The 25,881-nt window shown below is 39.5% G+C and overlaps 1 protein-coding gene across 1 annotated transcript in view; it reads right to left on the reverse strand.

Annotated features, from left to right (window-relative positions):
* The window catches only part of Col19a1 (collagen type XIX alpha 1 chain), a 321,968-nt gene that overhangs the window by 78,057 nt on the left and 218,030 nt on the right, over nucleotides 1-25,881 (reverse strand). The window contains exons 17-18 of the mRNA XM_029539352.1: nucleotides 10,900-10,953; nucleotides 1,783-1,824 (exon numbers count right to left, since the gene is read on the reverse strand). Of these exons, the coding sequence (XP_029395212.1) occupies nucleotides 1,783-1,824; nucleotides 10,900-10,953 (96 nt within the window). The remainder of the gene's footprint in view (nucleotides 1-1,782; nucleotides 1,825-10,899; nucleotides 10,954-25,881) is intronic.

Consider the following 25,881-nt stretch of genomic DNA (forward strand, 5'->3'; position numbering starts at 1 on the left):
TTTTTTTTTTTTCTAACTCCACTTAACATTCTGAAGCAATTAAAAAGATTCCAAGCGGTAAGAACGGTCCCTGGAGTTTGAGATACACCTGTTTTACAGAATCAAATTTCTCATCAGCAAGGTCTTAAGAATTTCTAAATGACATATGTTTGCTAATGAAGAGGGCAACACAGAAGCCAGCTGTTTTGTTCCAAGAAATGAATCATCCTTTAAATGCTTTAAGAGTATCACATCCCTCTTCTCCATTCAGCTGTCCTCTGTGACAAGCTTAGTGTCCCTGCGCCCCGAGTCTGCATATGTCAAATAGCAAATACTTAAAATGCAATCCATTTGTGAGGTTGGGGTATGATTCTATAAGGTGTTGCTTCACAGGAAATAGCATTGCTCAAAATCCAAGACCTGGGAATGACTTGGATTGCTATAGAATCATTTTTAAATCATTTTTCCAGAATGTCGGGGCTTTATTTATGTATCCTGAAGAATTTTCTTCCTGAATGGCTAGTCTATAAGGAGCTCACTGCTCCTGCTGAGATGATCTTTTAGCAATTTTTCCTGGTGAGAGATACACAATCTTTTGAATAGATTGGCTGTGCTGATTTATAAAGCACAGAAGTCATATTTCTTGGACTTGTGTCGAAAAGTATCGTGCCCTCAATCAAGAGAACTTTTACTGGGAGAATGAAGTAAGGTACCTCTCACAGGCATCTGCCTTTTTAGTATTTCCAGACCCTCATATCCCTGTCTGTAGAATGAATGTGCATTTTTTTTTATTTTTAAATTTTTCCTCTGACCATGTCACATTCACAGTCCAAGGTCATCACGGCTTTACCATCCAACTAGAATAAAGTGATATTTTCTGTAGAGAAGTTAACCTGCCATCTTTTATAGCTAATAAAGCAGGACTTACAACTGAGGACAAGGAAAATGTAACGGAAGTATATTGGTGTTTTAGCTTGAAAACTCATTTTGAAATAACTGCTTGGCTAGACTACTACTGTGCATGGTAAAACCTCACCAAAACAAAACACAATACTCCTCCCAGAACAGCCTCCTTTGCTTTCAGAACAGTTAACTAGTGAGCTTGATCCACAGGCATTTTGCCTTTTGGCTCTTTCTTCGTATGTTTTTTTGCTACCTGCAAGGATTTCTGACTCCCTCCCTCCCTCCCTCCCTTCCTAATTAAAACGTTTTTAACAGCCTGACTGCAGTCCTCTGTCCCCCCACTTCCATTCACTCCCCCCCTCCGTATCTGTGATCTCCTGTGGATATCAACCAACATGGGCACATCAAATTGAAGTAAGACTAGGCACCTCCTCTTCTATTAAAGCTGGACAGGGCAACCCAGCTGGGTGAAAAGGTCCCAAAGACGGGCATCAGAGACACAGCTTGTGTTCCCCTTGTTAGGAGTTCCACAAGAAAACCAAGCTACACAACTGTAACGTATGTGCAATTGGCCCAAGTTCCTTTTGTGGGTTTTCTTGTGGGATCCTTGATCCTTCTGGCTCCTACAATCCTTTGTACTATGGTTTTCCTTCAAGTCGTATAAATCTTTCTCCTTTCTGGATCATTGTTTAGGATGTTTTTCTTGACAAGTCACTTTTCTTGTAGCCGCCCCTGCTCAGTAGCGCCCCCAAGGGGCAGCATCCAGCTGCTGGTCAGCAGCACCTAAGGCTCCTGCTCACTGGGACTGCTGCCCCTATAGGTGAAAGTGCTTAATCCCTTTGATCATCATCATCATCATCATCAACAACAACAACAACAACAACAACAACACGGGATTACCTTTTCTCCTTTGGGGCCACTAGCTCCGTGCTCACCAGTTCCCTGGGTAAAAAAAGAACAAAACGTCCAATTGTTTTTAATGCGTTCTGTCTTGAAAAGTTGCTAGTCAAATGTTAGTACTTTAACAATGTTTGACGATTTGGCAGACGTTTTTTGTGTTTCTCATTTTACTCCTGTTAATGTAATTAATATTTAACTCTGTTAAATTTCTCCAACGTTGGAGATCCTTTCTGTCTGTCTGTCTGTCTGTCTGTCTACCTGTCTGTTTACTGGTGATCTCTCCAGGAGAAACCCACAGCTCCAAGACTTCCTTCTCCATATGCATACCTGCCAGTCTCAAGCGCATTCCGAGTCCCCCATTCTTTCTACTCTGAAATATTCATTTCCTTAATTTGACTCTGCCCACCTTGGGCAGACGACTGTGCCTGCGTCCACACAGAGAAAGCAAATACAAACTGCTAGGAAGCACTTCAGCTGCTGTGTGCTGAGAGACCATTATTAAAGACCGGAAGAGAATGGGCAGGTTCTCATCAGTGAATTTCTACAAGATTGGTCCAGAAAAAAAAAAAAAATCCTTACTCCCTAAGCTGTGTAGAACCTGTAACCAACCTGACACCTCAGAATGGCATGTGCTCATGGCTCATGCTAACCTCCCGGATGTGAACACTGACCAGTTCTGACTGCCTCCATCTCCGTGGAAGGAATCACATGCTAGAAAACTACATGCATTTATAATTTTTTAAATGCCTGACATTCAGTTGGCCATCCAGTCTAGCCCTCTTAACACCCAGAAACAAACTTCAGAGGTTTCCTGATGGCCCTCGTCATTTTGACGTGGTGCCAGTCACTGTGCCTAGAACATCAGCATGTCCCCTAGCTGGACCTTTGCTTGGATAGTTTTAGGGAAGCTGGAATGTGCATTTATGTAAGACATTATGTTTTTATACAGGATTTTTATATTTTGAAACTCAAGTTGCTTGGACCATAGAGCAGAAGAAAATGCCATGTCCCTGGTGAGGGTATACCCTAATGTATGCCAGTGACCTCCAGGGCACCGTAGCTACACCGAGGTACTTTGGGTGTAGCAATTCCTCTGCATCTTCAAGTCTAATGGTATTTCCAAATCTTGATTTCTCTGATGACTTTAGCCCAGAAAACCAACACAGCCGTCAGAACATGATATACTTGGTTTTTTTTTTTTTGTTTTGTTTTTGTTTTGTTTTTTTCTGGAGAGAAATTATTTTATCATTAAATATACTTTAAAACTTTCAAAATAGCAAAATCTCTTTGAAGTTAAACATTAAGAAAATGCTAATTTCAAGCACAGTGAGAAAAATTATCGATAATATTTCCATGATGTTTGTAGAACATGATTTTAATATTTTCAACTGTTGATATTCAACAAACAGAATAGTTATTTTAAGATTTATTTCGTTGTTATGTCTCCCTTTTCATTTCTGATTTTATTAATTTGTATACTGTCTCTGTGCCCTCTGGTCAGTCTGGCTAAGGGTTTATCTATCTTGTTGATTCTTTGTATAGTTCTGTGTGTTTCTATTTGTTCTTTCCTGACATCTACTCCTCTTGGGTGTACTTGCTTCCTTTTCTTCTAGAGCTGCTAGTGTAACTCTCTTCAGCTTCTTTTTGGAGGCACTTAGAGCTGTGAGTTTTCCTCTTACCACTGCTTTCATTGTGTCCCGTAAGTATGATGTGTCTTCATTTTTTATTAAATTCTAAAAAGCCTTTAATTTCTTTCTTTATTTCTTCCTTGACCAAATTATCATTAAGTATAGTGTTGTTCAGCTTCTGTGTGTATGTGTGCTTTCTGTTGTTTTTGTTGTTAAGACCAGCCTTAGTGGGTAGTGATCTGATAGATTGCATGGGATTATTTCAATCTTCTTGTATTTGTTGAGGCCTGTTTTGTGACCAATTATATGGTCAGTTTTGGAGAAGGTACTGTGAGGTGCTGAGAAGAACATATATTCTTTTGCTTTAGGGTGAGATGTTCTATAAATTCCATTGGTTCATAACTTTTGTTAGTTTCACTGTGTCTCTGTTTAGTTTGTGTTTCCCTGATCTGTCCTTTGCTGAGAGTGGGTGTTGAAGTCTCCCACTATTATTGTGTGAGATGCAATGCATGCTTTGAACTTTAATAAAGTTTCTTTTATGAATGTGGGTGTTCTTGCATTTGGAACATAGATGTTCAGAACTGAGAGTTCATCTTGGTAGATTTTTCCTTTGATCAATAGGAAGTGTCCTTTCTTATCATTTTTTGATAGCTTTTGGTTGAGACTTGATATTAGATGGCTACTCCAGATTGTTACCTGAGACCATTTGCTTGGAAAATCATTTTCCAGCCCTTTACTCTGAGGTAGGGTCTGTCTTTGTCACTGAAGTGCAGCAAAATGCTGCATCCTGTTTACGTATCCAGTCTCTTAGTCTGCCTTTTTTGGGGAATTGAGTCCAGAGATGTTAAGGAAAAGTGATTGTTGCTACCTGTTATTTTTTGTTAAAGGTGGAATTATGTTTGTGTGGCTATCTTCTTTTGGTTTTGTTGAAAGATTACTTTCTTGCTTTTTCTAGGGTGTAGTTTCCCTCCTTGTGTTGGTATTTTCCATCTGTTATCCTTTGTAGGGTTGGGTTTATGGAAAGATATTGTGTACATTTGGCTTTGTCATGGAATATCTTGTTTTCTCCATCTATGGTAATTGAGAGTTTTGCTGGGTATAGTAGCCTAAGGTGGCATTTGTTCTCTCTTAGGGTCTGTATGACATCTGCCCAGGATCTTCTGGCCTTCATAGTCTCTGGTGAGAAGTCTGGTGTAATTCNATAATATTTCCATGATGTTTGTAGAACATGATTTTAATATTTTCAACTGTTGATATTCAACAAACAGAATAGTTATTTTAAGATTTATTTCGTTGTTATGTCTCCCTTTTCATTTCTGATTTTATTAATTTGTATACTGTCTCTGTGCCCTCTGGTCAGTCTGGCTAAGGGTTTATCTATCTTGTTGATTCTTTGTATAGTTCTGTGTGTTTCTATTTGTTCTTTCCTGACATCTACTCCTCTTGGGTGTACTTGCTTCCTTTTCTTCTAGAGCTGCTAGTGTAACTCTCTTCAGCTTCTTTTTGGAGGCACTTAGAGCTGTGAGTTTTCCTCTTACCACTGCTTTCATTGTGTCCCGTAAGTATGATGTGTCTTCATTTTTTATTAAATTCTAAAAAGCCTTTAATTTCTTTCTTTATTTCTTCCTTGACCAAATTATCATTAAGTATAGTGTTGTTCAGCTTCTGTGTGTATGTGTGCTTTCTGTTGTTTTTGTTGTTAAGACCAGCCTTAGTGGGTAGTGATCTGATAGATTGCATGGGATTATTTCAATCTTCTTGTATTTGTTGAGGCCTGTTTTGTGACCAATTATATGGTCAGTTTTGGAGAAGGTACTGTGAGGTGCTGAGAAGAACATATATTCTTTTGCTTTAGGGTGAGATGTTCTATAAATTCCATTGGTTCATAACTTTTGTTAGTTTCACTGTGTCTCTGTTTAGTTTGTGTTTCCCTGATCTGTCCTTTGCTGAGAGTGGGTGTTGAAGTCTCCCACTATTATTGTGTGAGATGCAATGCATGCTTTGAACTTTAATAAAGTTTCTTTTATGAATGTGGGTGTTCTTGCATTTGGAACATAGATGTTCAGAACTGAGAGTTCATCTTGGTAGATTTTTCCTTTGATCAATAGGAAGTGTCCTTTCTTATCATTTTTTGATAGCTTTTGGTTGAGACTTGATATTAGATGGCTACTCCAGATTGTTACCTGAGACCATTTGCTTGGAAAATCATTTTCCAGCCCTTTACTCTGAGGTAGGGTCTGTCTTTGTCACTGAAGTGCAGCAAAATGCTGCATCCTGTTTACGTATCCAGTCTCTTAGTCTGCCTTTTTTGGGGAATTGAGTCCAGAGATGTTAAGGAAAAGTGATTGTTGCTACCTGTTATTTTTTGTTAAAGGTGGAATTATGTTTGTGTGGCTATCTTCTTTTGGTTTTGTTGAAAGATTACTTTCTTGCTTTTTCTAGGGTGTAGTTTCCCTCCTTGTGTTGGTATTTTCCATCTGTTATCCTTTGTAGGGTTGGGTTTATGGAAAGATATTGTGTACATTTGGCTTTGTCATGGAATATCTTGTTTTCTCCATCTATGGTAATTGAGAGTTTTGCTGGGTATAGTAGCCTAAGGTGGCATTTGTTCTCTCTTAGGGTCTGTATGACATCTGCCCAGGATCTTCTGGCCTTCATAGTCTCTGGTGAGAAGTCTGGTGTAATTCTGATAGGTCTGCCTTTATATGTTACTTGACCTTTTTCCCTTACTGCTTTTAGTATTCTTTCTTTGATTTGTGTATTTGGTATTTTGACTATTATATGGCAGGAGGAATTTCTTTTCTGCTCCAGTCTATTTGGAGTTCTGTAGGCTTCTTGTATGTTCAGGGGCATCTCTTTCTTTATGTTATGGAAGTTTTCTTCTATAATTTTGTTGAAGATATTTACTGGTCCTTTGAATTGGGAATCTTTGCTCTCCTCTATACCTATTATTTTTAAGTTTGGTCTTCTCGTTGTGTCCTGGGTTTCCTGGATGTTTTGGGTTGGGAGCTTTTTGCTTTTTTCATTTTCTTTGACTGTTGTGTCAATGTTTTCTATGGTATCTTCTGTCCCTGAGATTCTCTCTTCTGTCTCTTGTATTCTGTTGGTGATGCTTGCATCTATGACTCCTGATCTCTTTCCTAGGCTTTCTAACTCCAGGATTGTCTCCCTTTTTGATTTCTTTATTGTTTCTATTTCCATTTTTAGATCTTGATTAGTTTTGTTCATTTCCTTCACCTGTTTGATTGTGTTTTCCTGTAATTCTTTAAGGGATTTTTGTGTTTCCTCTTTAAGGGCTTCTAGCTGTTTACCTGCGTTCTTCTATATTTAAGGGAATTATTTATGTCCTTCTTAAAGTCCTCTATCATTATCATGAGAAGTGACTTTAGATCTGAATCTTGCTTTTCCAGTGTGGTGGTGTATCCAGGACTCGCTGTGTTGGAAGGAATGGGTTCTGGTGATGCCAAGTAACCTTGATTTGTGTTGCTTATGCTCTTAAGCTTGCCTCCTACCATCTGGTTATCTCTCATGCTATCTACCCTTGCTATATTTGACTGGAGCCTGTCCTTCCTGTGATCCTGGTTGTGTCAGTACTCCTGAGTTCAGCTGTCTCTGTGATCCTATGATTCTGGAATCCTGTGATCCTGAGATCCTGGGTGTGTCAGAGCTCCTGGGAGTCAAGTTGCCTCTGAGACCTTAAGATCCTGGTGTGACCAAGCTCCTGGGATCCTGGGATCCTGGGATCCTGTGGACCTGGGATCCTGGGATCCTATGGGCCTGGGCTGGATCTCACGGAGGCATTTCCATAACCAAGACTTCTTCCTCTGTGATGACTCTAGCTTGCCTTCAGTTGACATTGCTTTCTGTATCCTCACTGGATTTAATTCTATGTTTGAAAAGACCTTGAATGTCTGTTTTTGGACAAGAGTTGGCTGTTCCTTCTAGTATGACCAGAATGAAGCTATACTTTGACATATGGAAGGGGAATGCATCATTTTGCTATCTTTTGTTTTGGATCAGCTGTTTGGAGAAGGGAACACTGGAATTAGTAGCTGAGAGGCATTGCATCCATGTCCAGAAGCGGAGATTGAGCCTAATAATGTGCAAGATGAAATAACTGTGCATTTTCAATGCAGATCTTCAAAAACATATATCCCCTCAGTACTCAGTTTCCATAGATAACACTTTACATCCATGTACGGAGCTCGAGACTTTAAAAGCTGATGGAGCCTAATATTTTACTAAATTTCCCAGAGCTGAAGACAATGAAGAACGGCTTGGTTGGGTAGGGAGCGGAATTTCCATCAGGGGAGAAGCGTACTCGGTGTTGACTGTCGACGCTACTCTGCAAACAACCAAACAGGTTGAGAACAGCTGCCTGAAAATTATTTCCGTGATAGAGAAGGAAACATATTCTCTTTTAAATCTTTGCATCCTCAAGTGATCACGTGAGAGCACACGTGATTGTAATGGCTTCACTCTCCAGTGAGTCGCTCTTGGCTCTTGTGTTCTTAATTTCTTTTTTCTTTCCTTTTTTTTTTTTTAAAATCATCTATTTCTGATTTTTGCTGTGAAGGGAGAGCTTTCTTATACCCGTGTTTCTTTTCAGGGTGATGCAGGGGATGTGTAGGAGAATAGATCCATTCTGTGTGAGGACCAACATACAAGTGCAGACTTCTGGGATGAGGGATGGGCTATGCAGGCTCTTAGCTTGGAGCAGGGAGGGGGCACGTATGAGGAGCGTGCTCCTCCTCCTCCCATGGATCGCTGCCTCAGCAGAATCTGAGCTCTGCAAGGACCGCTGCTAGAGGATGAGCTGAGGTCCACGGCTTGGAGCAGGCATCACATAAATCAATGCCAATTTAAAAGGGAAGATTGTTTTAACCTTGGAGTGTCACTTTATATGTCTCAATACATGGTTCATTATTTAATCTCAGCTCCTCCCCCACTGTGCTCATTTGTTATAGCTGGGCCATCAGGCATGCAACAAACTGCAAAATGCAACAACCTGACTATACAAAACCAGATGACGTTGGCAGGGAGAACGCCAAGTGAAAAATGCATCTTGCTTATCAGGGCACATTCGGCCCATTGCTTTGTGAAGAGGGGATGGTCACAATGCAAAAGTATCACTCAGTGTGGGTCCTGCGTGTGGGTTTTCTTATAGATCCTCATGGGGCTTCAGTGTAGGAGGCTTGCCCAGTCTTGTGAGGAAACAGAATAAACTGTTCGGCACGCTACCTTCCATCAGTCAGTATAGATGTAAACACTTCTGAGTCAAAGTGCTCCTATTGTATTATTGAGGGGAGAAATAAGCTGTAGTCCCCCCGTTTACCCTATTATCTTCTGGCTACAAAGCCACATTCAGAGCACATGTGACCTAATGTGAAGCTTGGTTCTGTAATAGTGCTGACAGTAACTGGGTCTTTCTCGGGAGAAGAAATAGATAAGTTGAAGGTACTGGGATGCAACTCACAAAAGTCCCCACTCAGCTACTGAGCTCAGTTCCCATTACAGCAAGTATAACCTTAAAGTATAAAACACTTTCAACTTCAGACTCTAAAATACAAAGGTTCCATATATTTTCATTTAAGGAAAAGCTGACTCATTGGTGAGAAAAAGTGTATCTAGAAGTAGTGTTGGGAGACCTGTAAAGATACAAGCCTTACAAGTTTTGCAAGGGTTAGCAGATATTTAAGTACAACTTGGTACATTTTGTACTGATGGTCAGAGTAATATAGTATAGTACTTAAACATTTCTAGCTGACTTGTGACATCAGATTCAAGTTATTCTCATTATTTTGAAGTTTTTATTGTAAGTCCTATTTTATAACAGTATATGTCATTACAAATGTCCTTACACTGATTCAATTTAGATACACTTCAAACTTACCTTTTAAAACCTTGCCAACTTCTAATGTTTTAAAAAAGCTAGTAGCAATTGAATTGTTTGATAAAGAATCGGGAAACATATTGTAACTATGCTAACAGCACTCCCCTAAAAGTCTAAACAAATGAAAAGGTTCAAAACAGGATCATAATCTTAAACTTGTCAAGAGCAATGGAGTATGTAGATGTTTTATTTTAAATTTACCAATTGAGGATTTTCTAAGCTTCATATTAAGTATACATGAAGTTTAATTGAACAGAGAATTAAGATTTTAAATTAATGATTTTGTATTAGAAAGCAATAGAAATGCGCTTTTCAGCACTAGTTATTTTTAAGACTTGAGTAGGGAGCTTGAGAGATGGCTCAGTGGTTAAAAGCACTTGTTCTTGTAGAGGACCCTATTTTAAATTTCAGAATCCATACTGAGTGGCTTACAACCACTAGTTACTGTAACTGGTTACAAAGTGACATCTTCTTCTGGCTCTGTGGGGCATCAGACATGCAAGTGATGCACTTACACACACACACACACACACACACACACACACACACACACACACTTGATTGGAATACAGGCTTTTGGACTATGTGAACAAAGATGCAGTATTGACTACAAGTATCTATGGCAAACAAACCTAAGAAAACAAAATTCAAGTGTCTAACCTTTTCTTTGGTACAAGGTATCAATGATAAACTGGCAGGTATTGAAAGGACCCCATTTACTGTTGTTTTGGACAATGAAGGACAAAATGGCACTGGCTTTTCCTTTGTGATCAGACCCCACATGTTGTTCTTGAACAATGAACCCCCAATGAGTTCACCCCTATATCGTAGTCCTGTGCAGTTAGTTACCAGCATCATTTGTAGGTATAATCAAGGCTACTCTGGCCACTAAGATAGTTCCGTGGCAGTCTTATTATTATTTTATTCAAGCTACGATGAAGAAGATAACAATGTAATTACAAGCTGTTCCCATCCATCCCTGGGGAGACTCTTGTTCTCGATCTGTGGGATATGAACATGTGCTTGAAACCTTGCTGCAGCATTTACTGGTTTTGAGGAATCTATCAGGTGGGGTGTCGCCCAGAGCTTCAGATAACAAATTATTTCTTGTAGGGCAATGGTGGTGCACACCTTTAATCCTAGCACTTAGGAGGCAGAGGCAGGGAGATTTCTGAGTTTGAGGCCAACCTGCTCTACAGAGTGAGTTCCAGGACAGCCAAGGCCACACAGAGAAACCCTGCCTTGAATAAACCAACCAACCAACCAACCAACCAACCAACCAACCAACCAACCAAACAAACAAAACCAAAAAACCCAAACCAAACCAAAACAAATTATTTCTTTTGGTTCTTCATCATCAGACTTTGAACTATCACTTACAAATAACGATAGCACTAAGTATTTATTTTATAATATGTCTAGGATTCATTTAAAATGTAAGTTTGAAAACATGGTGTTCAGTATGAGAAGATGCTTTGAGCATATGTGATCCTGTCTCAAGGTCTGAGATGTAAGGATCTAATAATGCTTTCTTCCTAAAACTGTAATGACATAAAATCTCTATGCACACAAGTTGTGGAAATAAAGAAGCCATACCTTATTGAAAAATCCACCAAAAGGCTGCTGTAGTCCTTGTAACCCAGGAGGTCCCTGGATGAGAGAACAAAACCAAATACAGTTTTCAAAACAATGTGTGCTACAAATAATATACTCAGTATATTTTGTCAAATATTCTGCTGAATAAATAACTTCATGGATATTAACATATAATCAGAGTCCTAAAGCTTTTGTTGTTCAGGTTATGTCTTGCATGAAGCCAAAGTACAGTCCCAAATGGCTACAGGAAACATTCACAAGCTCAACCATCATCAAGTTCTTTATGAAAAGGGATTCCATTCTACCCATGAGGCAATTCCAGGGAGGACTTTGTAGCTTCAGTTTATTTTCTGTGCTTTTTTGTAGAACAGATAATAATGAACGTATTGTAGAAATGTAAGCTACCACACACATTGTTAACATAAAATATGGAGAAGTATAATTTTTCTGATGAATGTTGTTTAAAATCCATACACATGGATTTTCAGACCAGGAAGAGACAAATAAAATGACACCTTTAAAACATTTTAACATTTTATTGTCCAGCTTGGCTTGGGGAGTAAATAAGAAGTAATGTAGCTGTCCATCTCTAGATCTTCCAGGAAGGGATGGAGACAAGAGTTCTCTGAGATTTTCAAGGGTTACATTTTGGGATAAAACCATAATAAACACCAAGTTTAGCATTATTTTATGAGGGAGCTTAAGCTGAGGTAGAGTCATCTGTATCAGATATATTGTATATAGATCATTTAGACCTCAAGATCTAGGAGGGGAGAAAATACTGAAGAGGCAAAGCGCTCTCTCTCTCTCTCTCTCTCTCTCTCTCTCTCTCTCTATATATATATATATATATATATATATATATATATATATATAATTACTTAAGAAGATAATTAATTAGATGGCTGGACACATTAAAGAGCTTCATTGCACAAAGATTATTTTTAAAAAGGCAACTTAAATATTGAAAAGTGAAGAAAAAGACTTAAGGAACAGTTTTTAGCTACATTCCAAAGTAGGTAACATCTTAAGAGTGTGGCATACTTAACATTTACAACAGGTGTTTCCTAGGCATGGCTTGTGATTGGAGTTTATTTATTTATTTTTTTCGATGCAAAAGCAATAGGTTTATTTTCCAGTACATTGGGGTTAACCCTTAATCAGTCACTCAAAGCAAGTGATGAGAAGGCTACCCCAAATGGCTATTACAAGCAGTTTTTACACTTTTTATAGGCACAGGTTACATTAGCAAGGTTACAGTTCAAACTTATTGGCTAAGAATATTGACCTTTAAATCTATTGGCTAGCAGACATGACACCTATTTGAACTCTACCTGGGACTTCCCAGAGACTCAGGTGACTGTCAGTACACTCTAGAATTTTTTACTCAAAAATGATCCTGTGGATAGAGAATGGAACTTGGCCGAGCCTTGACCCAAGGCGGGTGGGTATAAGGCTGGTGAAAGCCCCATGGAGTTTATTTTAATATGACATATTAGCACTGTGCCAAGAACCATAAAGGACTTGAGGATGGGGTGACAAATGCCTGGGAGCAAGTTGGTATGCTTTCTGAGACAATAATGGGACCTGCAAGTAATGGAGCAGACTGTGATCAGAAAGACAAATAGTGCTGTTGCCTTGCTGAAATAAATAATTTAAAAAGGGGCTAATGTCAGAAGTGAATTCTCAGGACATTATGCATGTTTCCATCAACCAGTCTTCAGTAAAATATTCTAGGTCTGTTAGATGAAATAATGAAGAAAGCAACCATTGTAGATTTTCAAGTTGTAGATTTTCAAGTCAATATGAGTAAGTTAATATCTTATTCTTGAAGCCTGGGAGACAAGTTATCCCATACACATTGCTCTTTCTGAAAATATATATAAAGCAAGGAGGAATTTGATACTATGGGTAGTAGCATCAACAGTCAGTTGAGGCACTATGGGTCTAGGTGTCTGAAATCCCTGATCTATGAAGTCACAGCTATACTGATACTTAAAACACACTCACCTTACAAAATAAGGGAACTCAGACCGATCTCACTTACGAATACTGATGCAAAAAATTAATAAAATTCTTGAAAACTGAATCCAAGAACAAATAAAATCTTCATTCACTGTGATCAAATAGACTTTATCTCAGAGATGCAGAGATGGCTCAATATGTGGAAATCTTTCAATGTAATCCACTATATAAACAAACTCAAAGAAAAAAAATCACATGATCATCTCATTAAATGCTGGAAAAGACTTTGACAAAATACAATATCCCTTCATGTAGAAAGTCTTGGAAAGATAAGGAATTTAAGACACATACCTAAGCATAATAAAATCAATATACACCAAACCAACAGCCAACATCAAATTAAATGGAGAGAAACTTAAAGCAATCCTACTAAAATCAGAGACAAGACAAGGCTGTCCACTTTCTCCCTATCTATTCAATATAGTACTTAAAGTTGTAGCCAGAGCAATTAGACAACGAAATGGAGCCAAAGGGATACAAATTGGGAAGGGAGCAGGCAAGGTTGATACAGATATTTGCAGATAGTATCATAGAATATATAAGTGACACCAAAATTCTACCAGAGAACTCCTGATAAACAACTTCAGCAAAGTGGCTGAACATAAAATTAATCAATCAGTAGCTTTCTTCTACATAAAGGATAAATGGGCTGAGAAAGAAATTAGAGAAGCAATACACTTCACAATAGTCACAACTAATATAAAATATCTTAGTTTGACTCTAACCAAGCAAGTGAAAGATCTGTATGACAAGAACTTCAAGTCTCTGAAAAAAGAAATCACAGATCTCAGAAGATGGAAAGATCTCCCATGCTCATGGATTAGTAGGATTAACATAGTAAAAATGGCCATCTAACCAAAAGCAATCTACAGATTCAATGCAATCCCCTCAAAACTCCAACTCACCTCTTCACAGAGACAGAAAGAACAATTTTCAACTTCATCTGGAATATCAAAAAACAAAACAAAACACCAAAAAAACACCCCAAAACAAAACAAAACAAAACAAAAAAACCCACCCAGGATATAAAAATCAATTCTTAACAATAAAAGAACTTCTGGGGGAATCAACATCCTTGACCTCAATCTGTACTACAGAGCAATTGTGATAAAAACTGTATGGTATTTATTGGTAGAGACAGACAGGTAGATCAATGGAATAGATTTGAAGACCCAGAAATAAACCCACATATCTATGGATATTTGATCTTTGACAAATAAACCAAAAGCATCCAATGGAAAAAAGACAGCATTTTCAACAAATGGTGTAGGTCTAACTGGTGGTCTGCATGTAGAAGAATGCAAATTGATCTATTTTTATCTCCTTGTACAAAGCTCAAGTCCAAGTGGATCAAAGACATAAAGCCTGATATGCTGAATCTAATAGAAGATAAAGTGGGAAAGAGCTTTGAACACATTGTCACAGGGTAAAATTTCCTGAACAGAACACCAATGGCTCAGGTTGTAAGATCATCAATTGACAAATGGGATCTTATGAAACTGAAAAGCTCCTGTAAGACAAAGGACAATGTCAATAGGACTAAACAGCAACCAACAGATTGGGAAAAGACCTTTACCAACCCTTCATCCAATAGAGGGCTAATATCTATTATATACAAAGAACTCAAGAAGTTAGACTCCAGAGAACCAAATAACCCTATTAGATATCTGGTACAGAACTAAACAGAATTATCAATTGAGGAATATTGAATTGCCAACAAGCACCTAAAGAAATGTCCAACACACTTAGTCATGAGGAAAATGCAAATCAAAGTGACACCAATTAGAATGGCTAAGATCAAAAACTTGGGCGATAGTAGGAGGTAAGGATGGAGAAAGGGAACACGCCTCCATTGCTGATGGGATTGCAAGCTGATACAACCACTTTGGAAATCAATCTGATGGTTCCTTAGAAAATTAGAAATAGTTCTACCTGAAGACCCAACTATTCCACTACTGGGATTTTACCCAAAATATGCTCTAACATATAACATGGGCATGTGCTCTTTTATGTTCATAGCAGCCTTATTTAAAATAGCCAGAAGGTGGAAAAAAATGCAGATGTCCCTCAGGAGAAGAATGGATACAGAAAATGTTGTACACTTACACAATGGAATACTTCTCAGCTATTAAAATGACAACCTCACAAAATTTGTAGGTAAATGGATGGAACTAAAAAATATCATCCTGAGTGAAGTAACCCAGACCCAAAAAGACATACATGGTATACACTTACTGATAAGTAGATATTAGCCCAAAAGCTCAGAATACCCATGATACAACTCACAAAGCATATGAAGTTTAACAAGAGGGAAGGCCAAAGTGTGGATGCTTCACTCTCATGTAGAAGGGAGAACAAAAATAATCACTGGAGGCAGAGGGAGGGAGGGACCTGGATGGGAGAAAGGAGGGGGAGGGAGAAAGGGGTACCAGGATCAGGTATGGGAGAGACAGGAGAGAAGTCCAGAAGGTCAGGAGAATGAATAAAAATATGTAGCAGTGGGGGTGGGGTGGGAAAGTCCCAGACATCAGGGATGTGAGAGACTCCCAGGACTCAAAGGGATGACATTAGCTGGAATACCCAACACTGGGGTGACAGAACCTGCAGAAAACACCTCCAGGAGATAGACCTGGTTCCTAGGGGAAGGATGGGGCCACCCACCCATCTCAAAAAATTTAACCCAGATTTATTACTGTCTAAAGGAAACACATTTCAAAAAACAAAAACAAAACAAACAAACAAACAAACAAACAAACAAAATGAAGCAGAGACTGAAGGAAAGGCCATCCACAGACTGTTCTACTTTGGAATTCATCCCATCCACAGACACCAAACCTTGACACTATTGCTGATGGTAAGATTTGCTTGCAGCTAGGCACCTGGTATGGCTATCCTTTGAGAGGTTCTGCTAGCACCTGACCAATACAGATGTAGATATTCAGAGACAACCATCAGACTGAGCCAAGGACCCCAGTGGAAGAGTTGTGGGAAGGACTGAAGGAGCTGAAGGGGCTTCCAACCCCATAGGAAGAACAACAATATCAACTAACTGGACCCCTCAGAGCTCTCAGGGATGCAAAGAAAGCAAACTAGAATCTCTCAGATTCCTGGGAGAAATTTCTGCTCTAGTTTGCTTTCTTTTTTTTTTAAATTATTTTATTTATTTACATTTCAATGTTGTCCTCTTTCACAGTCTCCCCTCTGAAACCTCCTCATCCCCTCCACCTCCTCTTTGCCTCTAAGAGGTTGCTCCCTCACCCACCCACTCACTCCAGGCTCACCCCTCCAGCATCCCCCTTCCTAGGGGCAGTAAGCCTCCACAGGACCAAGTGTCTTGCCTCCCTTTGATGCCAGATAAGGCCATCCTCTGCTACATGTGCAGCTGGAACCATGGATCCCTCCATGTGTACTCTTTGGTTGGTGGTTTAGTCCCTGAGAGCTGAGGCTTAGTACCACTTGGCAGGGTCAGAGAGCCTGAAGAGAGAGACCAGGGGCTATTCCTGAAGGCACAACTTAAGTTGTGGCAGAGACCCTAGGATGGGAGACTCCTAGAAAATAGAACACAGGTCTTTGCAACTTCCACTGTCTTTTTCAATTTCTTTCTTCAGCATTTCAAAACTAGCTGCAGAGGTCTTTACTTCCTTGATTAAATTTATTCCTAGGTATTTTTCTTTCCTTGAGGCTATTGTGATATTTCTTTCTCCACATGCTTGCTCTTGGAATATCAACAATTGACTGGTTTTATATATTGGCCTTGTATCCTGCTACTTTGATGAAATGTGATTACCACTTCCAAGAGTTTTCCAAAATCTTTAGGGCCTTTTGTTACATAGATCACATCACTTGCAAACATGATTTTATGACCTCTTCCTTTATTAATCATATCCTTTATTTCTCTTGTTTTATTGCCCCCAAAACTTCAATATCTATAGCAAATACAGAGATCAGTTTTCTACCTAAAATCATGCTTGTATTAACTGCCATCAACTTTTTAATAAGTGCTGCCCTAGAGAACACAAGATGATGATGAATCTCCATGGCTTACTCATACCATACATTCAACATACATACATACAACATACACAATACATCCAACATACATACATACATACATATATACATACAACAAAATTTGTAGTTAGCACTTTTCACAAACCAGCACTTTGCTGGCCAGATGGAAGGACATAAGAATTTTGCTTTTTCTGTCCACTGTCTGTCCTACAAAATATATTTCTTAACATGATTGAAATTTATCCTCCTCCATAAATAATATTTAAGCAAAATAATTACTAAATGTTCTGTAAAATTTGTATAGATACAAATGATTATGGGGCATTATTATTACTAATACACAGAGATGGAAGGCATAGAATGCATCTTCATGTTGGGGAGAGTGGGTAATAGTTAGCTCATAGCATTCTCTTGTCTCTGTTGCTTCGTTTTTATGTAGCAGTGATCACATGCTTATGTTCATCCATAAAAAAATAAGAAAATGTAAAAAAAAAAAAAAAAGAATTTTGCTTTTAAATATAACCCTATTGCTTACTTAGGGGAACACCTATTTTATAATAATAATAAATGTATTAATATTTATTATTATTTTATAATAATAAAAATAAATGATTCTCAAAGATATAATAATAATAACCATTATTATTATTATATCTTTGAGAATTAGCTGGGTTTTTTGCATCTCACATCTGCCTTCATGCATTCATGAAAGAGTACACATGAACATTTCAGAACACAATTGTATTGCAAATGCACCCTCATGCATGTTGGGAGAAAAAGTGGCTGATCAATACAAGTTATGTACGTGTGTGAAGGGAGGGGAGGGGCTTCAAAGCAACTCTGGAAGGCAAGGAAAAGAAAAACAAGCATTAAAAGATACAGGGTTGTGCCAAAAGAACAGCAGAAACTAGAGGATGCGGCTATGAAAGTTTAGGAGAGAACTGGGCATGCTTCTTTGTAGATGGTTATCTGCCCACCGAATACAGCTATACCTCAAAGACACAGAATGCATTCTGGATTCAGAATCCTGAGATTGTTGAACTTACTCTTGGAAGCAGAGTGGTAAAGTATGGGTGGCTCAGTGTGCCTGCTCCCTCTAAAACTGTAGCGAGTACTCAGCCCACTGTCAAGAGCCACAAGCCGATAGAAAAGTGCGAACACTTATTCAGATACCCCAAAGATCAACACATCTACGAAAGCGACTTCCATATTTTTACATATTCTTGTCATAAAATGTCAAGTCTACAAAATAGTGTTCCAAGTGGGTTTGATCTGAAATGTTAAGCTCTACCATTTAATCAGGTGATAGGCATTTATGGTGACATTTTCCTTCTAACTTCTTAGTCAGTGGAGTACTTTGGGTACCATAAATTCAAGGATTGATGTAACAGAGATTTATAGCTGGCAGACTACTGGTGCAGCAATACCTCACACAAGCTCTCTCCGACAGCTGAAGAACCCAGGTCTGAAAGCGAACACTGGCAGACTGGGAAGAATACATAGACACTGACTTCATCTAGTATAGAAATGACTTGCCTGATTGTTTTGAAACATTAAGAACAATACCAACCAATCAGACACCCCCTCCAACCTCCCAGAGACTAAACCATCAATCAAATAGTACATATGGAGGGAACCATGACTCCAGCTGCTTATGTAGCAGAAGATGGCCTTATTTGGCATCAATGGACAGGAGGCCCTTGGTTCTGTGGAGGCTTGATGCCCCAGTGTAGGGGAATGCTAGGGTGGTAAGGCGGGAGTGGGGGGGGGGATTGAGTGAGAGAACTCCCTCATAGAAGCAGGAGGGAAGGGAATAGGGGGTTTTACTGGGAAGGAGGATAACACTTGAAATGTAAATAAATACAATACAATAAAAAGAAATAGCAAAGGTGAAAAAGAACCAACTTCAAATGAAGCAGAAGATGATAACAATGGATGAACTCCACGTATGTGTGTACCAAGAGCATCTCAATGTATGGTTAAGAAAACAATGTTGATCCTGAGGTCTTAGAATTGGAAGGCATTCCTGTAGCCACATCACCAAGGACTGTGCTCTGTGTCTGTCTTCTCTTCTGCTTTGAAGCATAGCTGGAGAAGACTCAAGGAATCATTTGTTTCAGGTTTAGCAAGTGCCCAAGTCCTAAGGAGCATAAGTAAATTCTGAAAAAGAGAAGTTAAAATCATATGAAGACAACTCTCCCCACCACAGGAGCCCCAAGGCTTTTTTTTTTCTCTTAAAGACCTGTGTTTAAGAACCAATTGAGAAGACAATGAGATAAGTCACACTCAGTGAAGAGGGGGGAATAATGACAGAGGGCATGTCACCATTGGTTAATCTACATAAGAGTTCTAGATAAACTGAATATAGTCTACTATATAAAGAATATTAGAGTATCTTGCCTACAACAGTGACCAACAACATGACTCCAGTTGAATCATGGCTCTAAATGACTTTGTGTGTGTGTGTGTGTGTGTGTGTGTGTGTGTGTGTGTGTGTGTGTGTGTAGCTCTAATTCTTTACTCAGACTGTTGGATTGAATCGCACCAGAAGATACAAGACATTAGAGTTAATGTGAGTAGTACACAATTATACGGCAGCTTTTAACTGCTAATAAACTTCAGGGAAGTACACCTGCTTGGAACTCAACTGTTTTGATTAAATGATGTGTACTGATTTGATTGGTCTATAAACTTAGAGATGCTGAAGTTGTAAAGCTGTACCTGCTTGATAAAAGAGAATTAAAGCTATCTTCAATTCGGGAACTTCATACCCTCAGCAGTAGTTTTAGTAGCCTTTAAGGAGTCTTTGGCTAGAGTCTTTGGCTAGAATCTTTGGCTAAATACTTGCTGGATATGAAAAGCAGAAAGATCACAATGCATATTACCAGTCATATCAGATGCATAGTGTGAAGCTAAGGATTGTGTTAGTAGTTAAATACTTAAGTAGAAAAAAGTCTATTAACATCCTCTTGATAGATTTCTGTCTGGGCTATGCATTCTTGGTGTTTGAAAGGTATGGTGAATCTACTGTTAAAATTTAAACTTTTTAGTTGCTTGGCTATAGACTCACTTTTCAGCCAGCTCACCTAGACTATATTTTGTGTCTCACCCCACACACAAAACTTTTGTCATGAGCTTTGTCTGCATGTGTCCTAGTGTTGGGTTTAGATTTAGCCTATTCTAAACACTGAATCAAGATCTCAGCAGTTCTGCAACTTCTGCACATTCACTGTTCTTAGTTTCTGACGCATTCCTGTTTATGTTAAAAAACACTCTTTCCTGTCTCGTAAGTTTGCTGACTGAGCATCCTTATCCTATCTCAGTGCCACTTGTCTCAATGAGCTATTGCCCTCCAACGCCCCAGTAGTATAAGGAGGTTCTCCTAGGACTCACAAATATACATTTTGAGTAACACATGACTATCTCTGGCCTTGGGGATTTCCAAGTATCTACAGTAATGGCTTTTGGAATATCAAGACTTCTGTGAAGAATTTTGCACTAATCTTCGAAGTATAGTAAAATTAGCTTTGCTTTGAGAACAAATAGAAAGCTTTTTATTGGTCAGTTATTTGGGTTCATATTCCACTGATCCTTTCCACCATCTGCATGGCTAGTAAGAAAGGTAGAGTAGAAATTATTTTTCCCGTGATATTTACAATTTTCATTAGGAAGTCTAAGGCCTCAGACATAGATCAGAAAAGCTAATGTTAAATGAATTTTTTTCTCTCGTATATGTGTTCACTTAGGATGCGTCGGGCAGGATTTCATACGGCACATTTATACATCAAATAAAGCGGCTCATGTATGATGTTGAGTTGGATAGGATGAAATCTCTTTGAGGACAGAATGTCAATCTTTACAACATCCTAACACCGGTTACGGTATAGAGAAGCTCCCAGGGCGTGCCTTCACCCCAGTACCAGGTACTGTCTGAATTTAATAGAGCACTGCTGATATAAGAAAATATTTATGGGAAAGCCAAGCTCTTGCCTGCTCATGTTCGCTTCACTTATACATGGTCACAGAAAGAGCAAAGAGTTTGCTTCTTCCGGATTTACAGAAGACAGGTCCCACAGATTCAGATTAATCTGAGGACTTGGCAAGTCAATTAGAAGAAAAGATGTAGGGAGCCCTGATTAAGTAGGAAAGATTTCATGGGTGGGAGTTGACTAGAATTCCAACATATGAAATTGTACTGTAACTCTGAGGGGGAAAATCAATAAGGCTCTTTAGACAGAAATGAATTGAGAAAGAATTGGTATTTATTTATTTATTTATTTATTATTTATTTATTATTAGGAAACACGGATCCTTCCGGGCTAGAGAGATGGCTCAGTGGTTAAGTGCTGCTCCTTCAGAGGGCCCAGGCTTGACTCCTAGCACCCACATGGTGGTTTTTACAAGTCTCCAATTCCAGGGTAATAGCATGCCCTCTTCTGACCTCTGCAGGCACCAAGTATACACAAGGTGCATATACATACATGTTGGCCCTCAAAAGTACACAACATTAAATGAATATAAAATGAAACACCAATCCTTTCATTTGTTTAATATTTGCTCTCAATGAACCTTTCCAGTATTGCCTGAGATCTAATTCTGTAAATTAAATGGTTGTTAATTCATAATGTCCCATTGTATTGAGCTCATATCTGCTGCAGATTATAGCGAGGGAGGAGATGCGGACAATGACTTTCTTTCCCACACTTATACATGTGTGTACATATGAGTGCAAGCAAGTATGTACATACAACACCACCCTCATGTGTATGAACACATACATACATGCTAAGACAAAACAAAACAACACCAAGAAATAAATCCCAGAAACTCAAATAGGAAGACAGGATTTCTGGAACCACTCGCTGAGTGTTCATGTTTGGGATTCTAGTGCGACACCCTAGGAATGCGGCCAGTTACTTCATATTAAATCAGATTTGAGGCTGCCCGAGGAGGGCCTTTGTAGTTCTGCCTACTCTCTGGATTATATCTGCAGATCCACAGAGAATCCCTATTTTGTTGGTACTAGGCTTAACTAACTCCTCAAATGAATTCCTTTTTTTTTTTTTAAATGTGTGAGAGCTCTGTTTGCCTGAAGAGGGCATTAAAATCCCTTTATAACCATGAACTACCATGTGGTTGCTGGGAATTGAACTCAGGACATCTAGAAGAGCAGCTAGTACCCTAAACTGCTTAGCCATTTCACTAGCCTAGGATTGTGTAACTCTAAAGATTCATATTTTGTAACTCATGGTAATTGTACAAGTATCTGTACCTTCTGTTTTGTTTTAGGTTTGCAGGGTAGTGTGACTGTAAAAGCAGTAACCTAATCTGAGCTCATGATTGACAGCTCAGTGAAGGGGAGGGGTATTTTTATATTCCCCATTTGGTAGATGGAAAAAAACCAATTGTTTTTTCCCCTCCAAACTGCACAGTTAGACAATGACAGAATCCAGTACAAAAGGCATCCCATTCTAATACACTCTGGGTAATCTATACATAGTAGATTTATTTTCCCATAATTCTTGAGGCTGGGGAGCTGAACATTAAGGTTTGGTCTCTGACTGATGAGGCCCTTCTTGTTGTATCCTTACCTGGGAGAAGGCAGAAGGCCAAGACAACGAGCTAGGCACATGCCGGGAAAGCTTCATTTATAAATTGCCTTTACCCTGCTAATAAGGTCAAAGGCCAACAGATTTTGATTAAACAAAGAATTTTAAAGCAAAGCTATGGTTTAACCATCTTTTCAAGCCACCACCTTTCAACACTGGAAATGTAGGTTGTCAAAAAGCTACATTAAAACCACAACATAGGTGTACTTACTATAGCATGAACTGTTTCAATAATCCAATGAACGGTACTCTTCTTGTTTTATATGTAGCATAGGATTAAATAATTTACTCACATATAGCCTGGGAGAAGAATTGGGTTTCAATCTAGTCCCTGTCTTAACCCACGGCCTTAATTTTTTAACTTTTTCCCTTAAACTGAGAGGAGAAAAGAAATCCCAACCGTCTTTTAAAGCCAGTTAAAAATATCCAGGTGGGGTCATTCTGTTGTAAAAGATGACAGAATCTCTCATTGGGGTATAGGATCAATGAGCTGACCCTATATGGCTATAGGGGCAGCTCCGAAATCTGCTGTAGCATTTCAAAAGATGTCACGGGAAAGAGACTGAGGGAAAATCGCAGAATAGATTCAGAGGGTAAGTGAGGAAAAGAAAGAGCAGAGAAGCAATGAGATCCCCCAGGACTTAGAATAGAAAGACAAGACACGGGGACTAAGAAAAGGCAGCTGCGAAGGAAAATGTAGACTATGACCTCAGTCAAGAGCTAACAGGGTTCGTGAGGCTAAATAATACCAGTGAGGGGTAGAAACTCCCAGCGCTTATGCTATGGTCAGAGAAGAGGAGAAATAACAGTTTACAAAGGAGGTAAAAGAGACACTCTGTAACCAAATGAGCAGTATCACCTGGGGAGAATTTTGATGATCGCAAACTCCGGTGAGCACGAAAACACAGAGAAGATTAGTTGTGAAGCTGTCACACAGAGAGAAAGAAATATCTTTCTAATAAGGCCACAGCAGAGCTGCTGTGGTCTCTCCTGGAAGAGAGATTGGTACACATACGCACCGAGGGAAACTGAAGGCTTCGAGAGATGTATCAGAGAACGCTGGTTTCAACATTCAACGAAGTTTGCAGCATCCTGGTGCTCATTCGAGGGGCAGTCTCTGGAGTTTGTGATAAGTACCGCGACACATGATATTCAGTACTGTTATCCATGATGCTCAGTACTGTGAGCCACCATTTTCGGTCCTGTTCTCGATGATGCTCACCATCTTTAGTAGTGTTATTCATGGTGTTCACTACTGAGACCCATATGTTCAGTTCTGCGACCCACCATTGAGGGGCAAGTGCGACCCAGGAATGGGCCTAAAACAAGAGCGAGGTAGAGAAGAATCCAAACCCTGAAAAATCTCATCTTGAGACCGACCAGCAGAAAAGTAAGGATCGCTCCTTTCCTATTCTCAGCCTAAAAGACCCTGGGCCCCCTACCTCTGTCCTCCTTGAAAAAGTCATGCAGTCCCTTCACCAAATTAAAGGTTTAAGCGCGCAGAATTTACCTCTTCATACAAACGAAGCATTCCCAGCACCCCACCCCCAGCCAGGAATGTACACTCTCCTTGGAAACCCCTATACATCCCCTGGGGTTCATATAGCCCTGTTAACACCTGAAAAGAGAGAGCTCCTGTTTCACGGAATGTTGCCTAAGAAAGCTGTTTCACTGAGTATTGCCTGGAAGAGCTGTTTCACTTTTCCCCAGAAAGAAGATCTGTAATGCTGAAAACCTCAGAGAAGGTCGTCTTCCCCCACACTCACAGGCAGACGGAGATCTGGTTGCCCACCCATGTCCGGTCTGCTTCATCCTTCCCATCCCGGTGTGCCGAGGACACCCGGAAGGAGGAAGAAGCCGAATTCGGAACCACACACCATCTTCAGCACTGTAACTCAGATTTTCTAAATTATGCTATGACTTGCAAACATTTTAACCCTTTACAGCCCAAGGCAAGAAAGCAGCATTTTGGAAGGTGCACGTTTCCCGCAGAGATTGATCTGATTCCTCTAAGCCTGGTTGTATTATTGATACAGCAGTACTTGTTGCCTGATACCCATGGCATAGAAGTTAGAAAAGATGAATGAGTCCTTCTCCTAATACCGCCATTCTGCTTACCCATCCACAAAATGTTCCCTCCTCATCTATCTGCAGTAGGTCCAGAAAAAAGAAAGAAAGAAACAAACAAACCAACAAACCATTATTTGTCAGATCCCTGAGATATAAGGAACAGCAGGAATCTTTAAAGCCTTTGCCACCCCCGGAAGCAGCATCAATGACCCAGTGCAAGACGATAAAACCAGGGGATATGAAAGCCACCAAGCCTTGGGATGTGTGAAAATAATCATCTGTGCCCAGTGACGTCTTCAAAAGATCATCACCAACAGAAGCCTCACCTTGGGAACATCTATACCTCCATCTTGTCTGCCCCCCATGAAACCTCTCCATATACCACCAAAGCAGGAATAAACTCGGTTCCCAAAGGCCTCAGAGGCAGCGTTTACCTATCAGCCCTCTGTGCTACCATTCATTGTAATTAAGTGAGAACATTCACTCCCTTTGAAAACACGGGGAAAATAACAAGGCTTCCTGTGCAGAGAAATGCAATTCTAAGGTACGCTGCGGAGGCTCAAGATAACCAGCCTGATGCTGGTGGTTCTTACACAGCCAAGGAATACAGAGGCGACCAGCTCTGTATTTGAATAGCTGGAACATTGTGGACGGCTGTAGACAACGGGAACTTGCAGGTTTTATATGTAGGGAGATTGAGTCTCTGCTTCCACCTCAAGTGTGATACCGTTTTCTCACATGTCCATATTGTTCTAATGATAAGTCTGCAAATGACAACTGTGACACAACTGAACCTCGATGTGACATAAAAATGAACTCGGGGTAGTTCTGTGGGACAGTACCCGAGGATGGTTGCTTATTTACTTAGCTCCAATGCTCAAAGGGGTTCTGGAAGAGAGAACACTGGTAACCTTGGGATTAAAGACACGATTAGTGACAGTGACCTTTAGCAAGTCTGTAGAGTGGGTTTCCTGTTTGCAAAATTCTTTAAGAATTCTAAATGGTACATAAAATAAAATGATAAAGCCTTATGAATTTGGAGGTGGAGGGTTATGGGCTCCTATCCCTGACTTAGTTGATGGGTATGAGGAAATTAGGGGTGTAGCCTTTTGTAGGTTCATATGCTGGTGGATGGTCCAACACCTTCGAGTATATGGATAGTACAAATTTTACCTGGATAATTTAAAACTTATTTGGGAGGTGGTTGGGGACAGAAAGGAGTGAGGAGCAGAAGTCAGAGTTGAATATGATCAAAATACATGAGTTC

The sequence above is a fragment of the Mus pahari genome, chromosome 5, assembly GCF_900095145.1.
Source record: "Mus pahari chromosome 5, PAHARI_EIJ_v1.1, whole genome shotgun sequence".
NCBI classification, from domain to species: domain Eukaryota; kingdom Metazoa; phylum Chordata; class Mammalia; order Rodentia; family Muridae; genus Mus; species Mus pahari.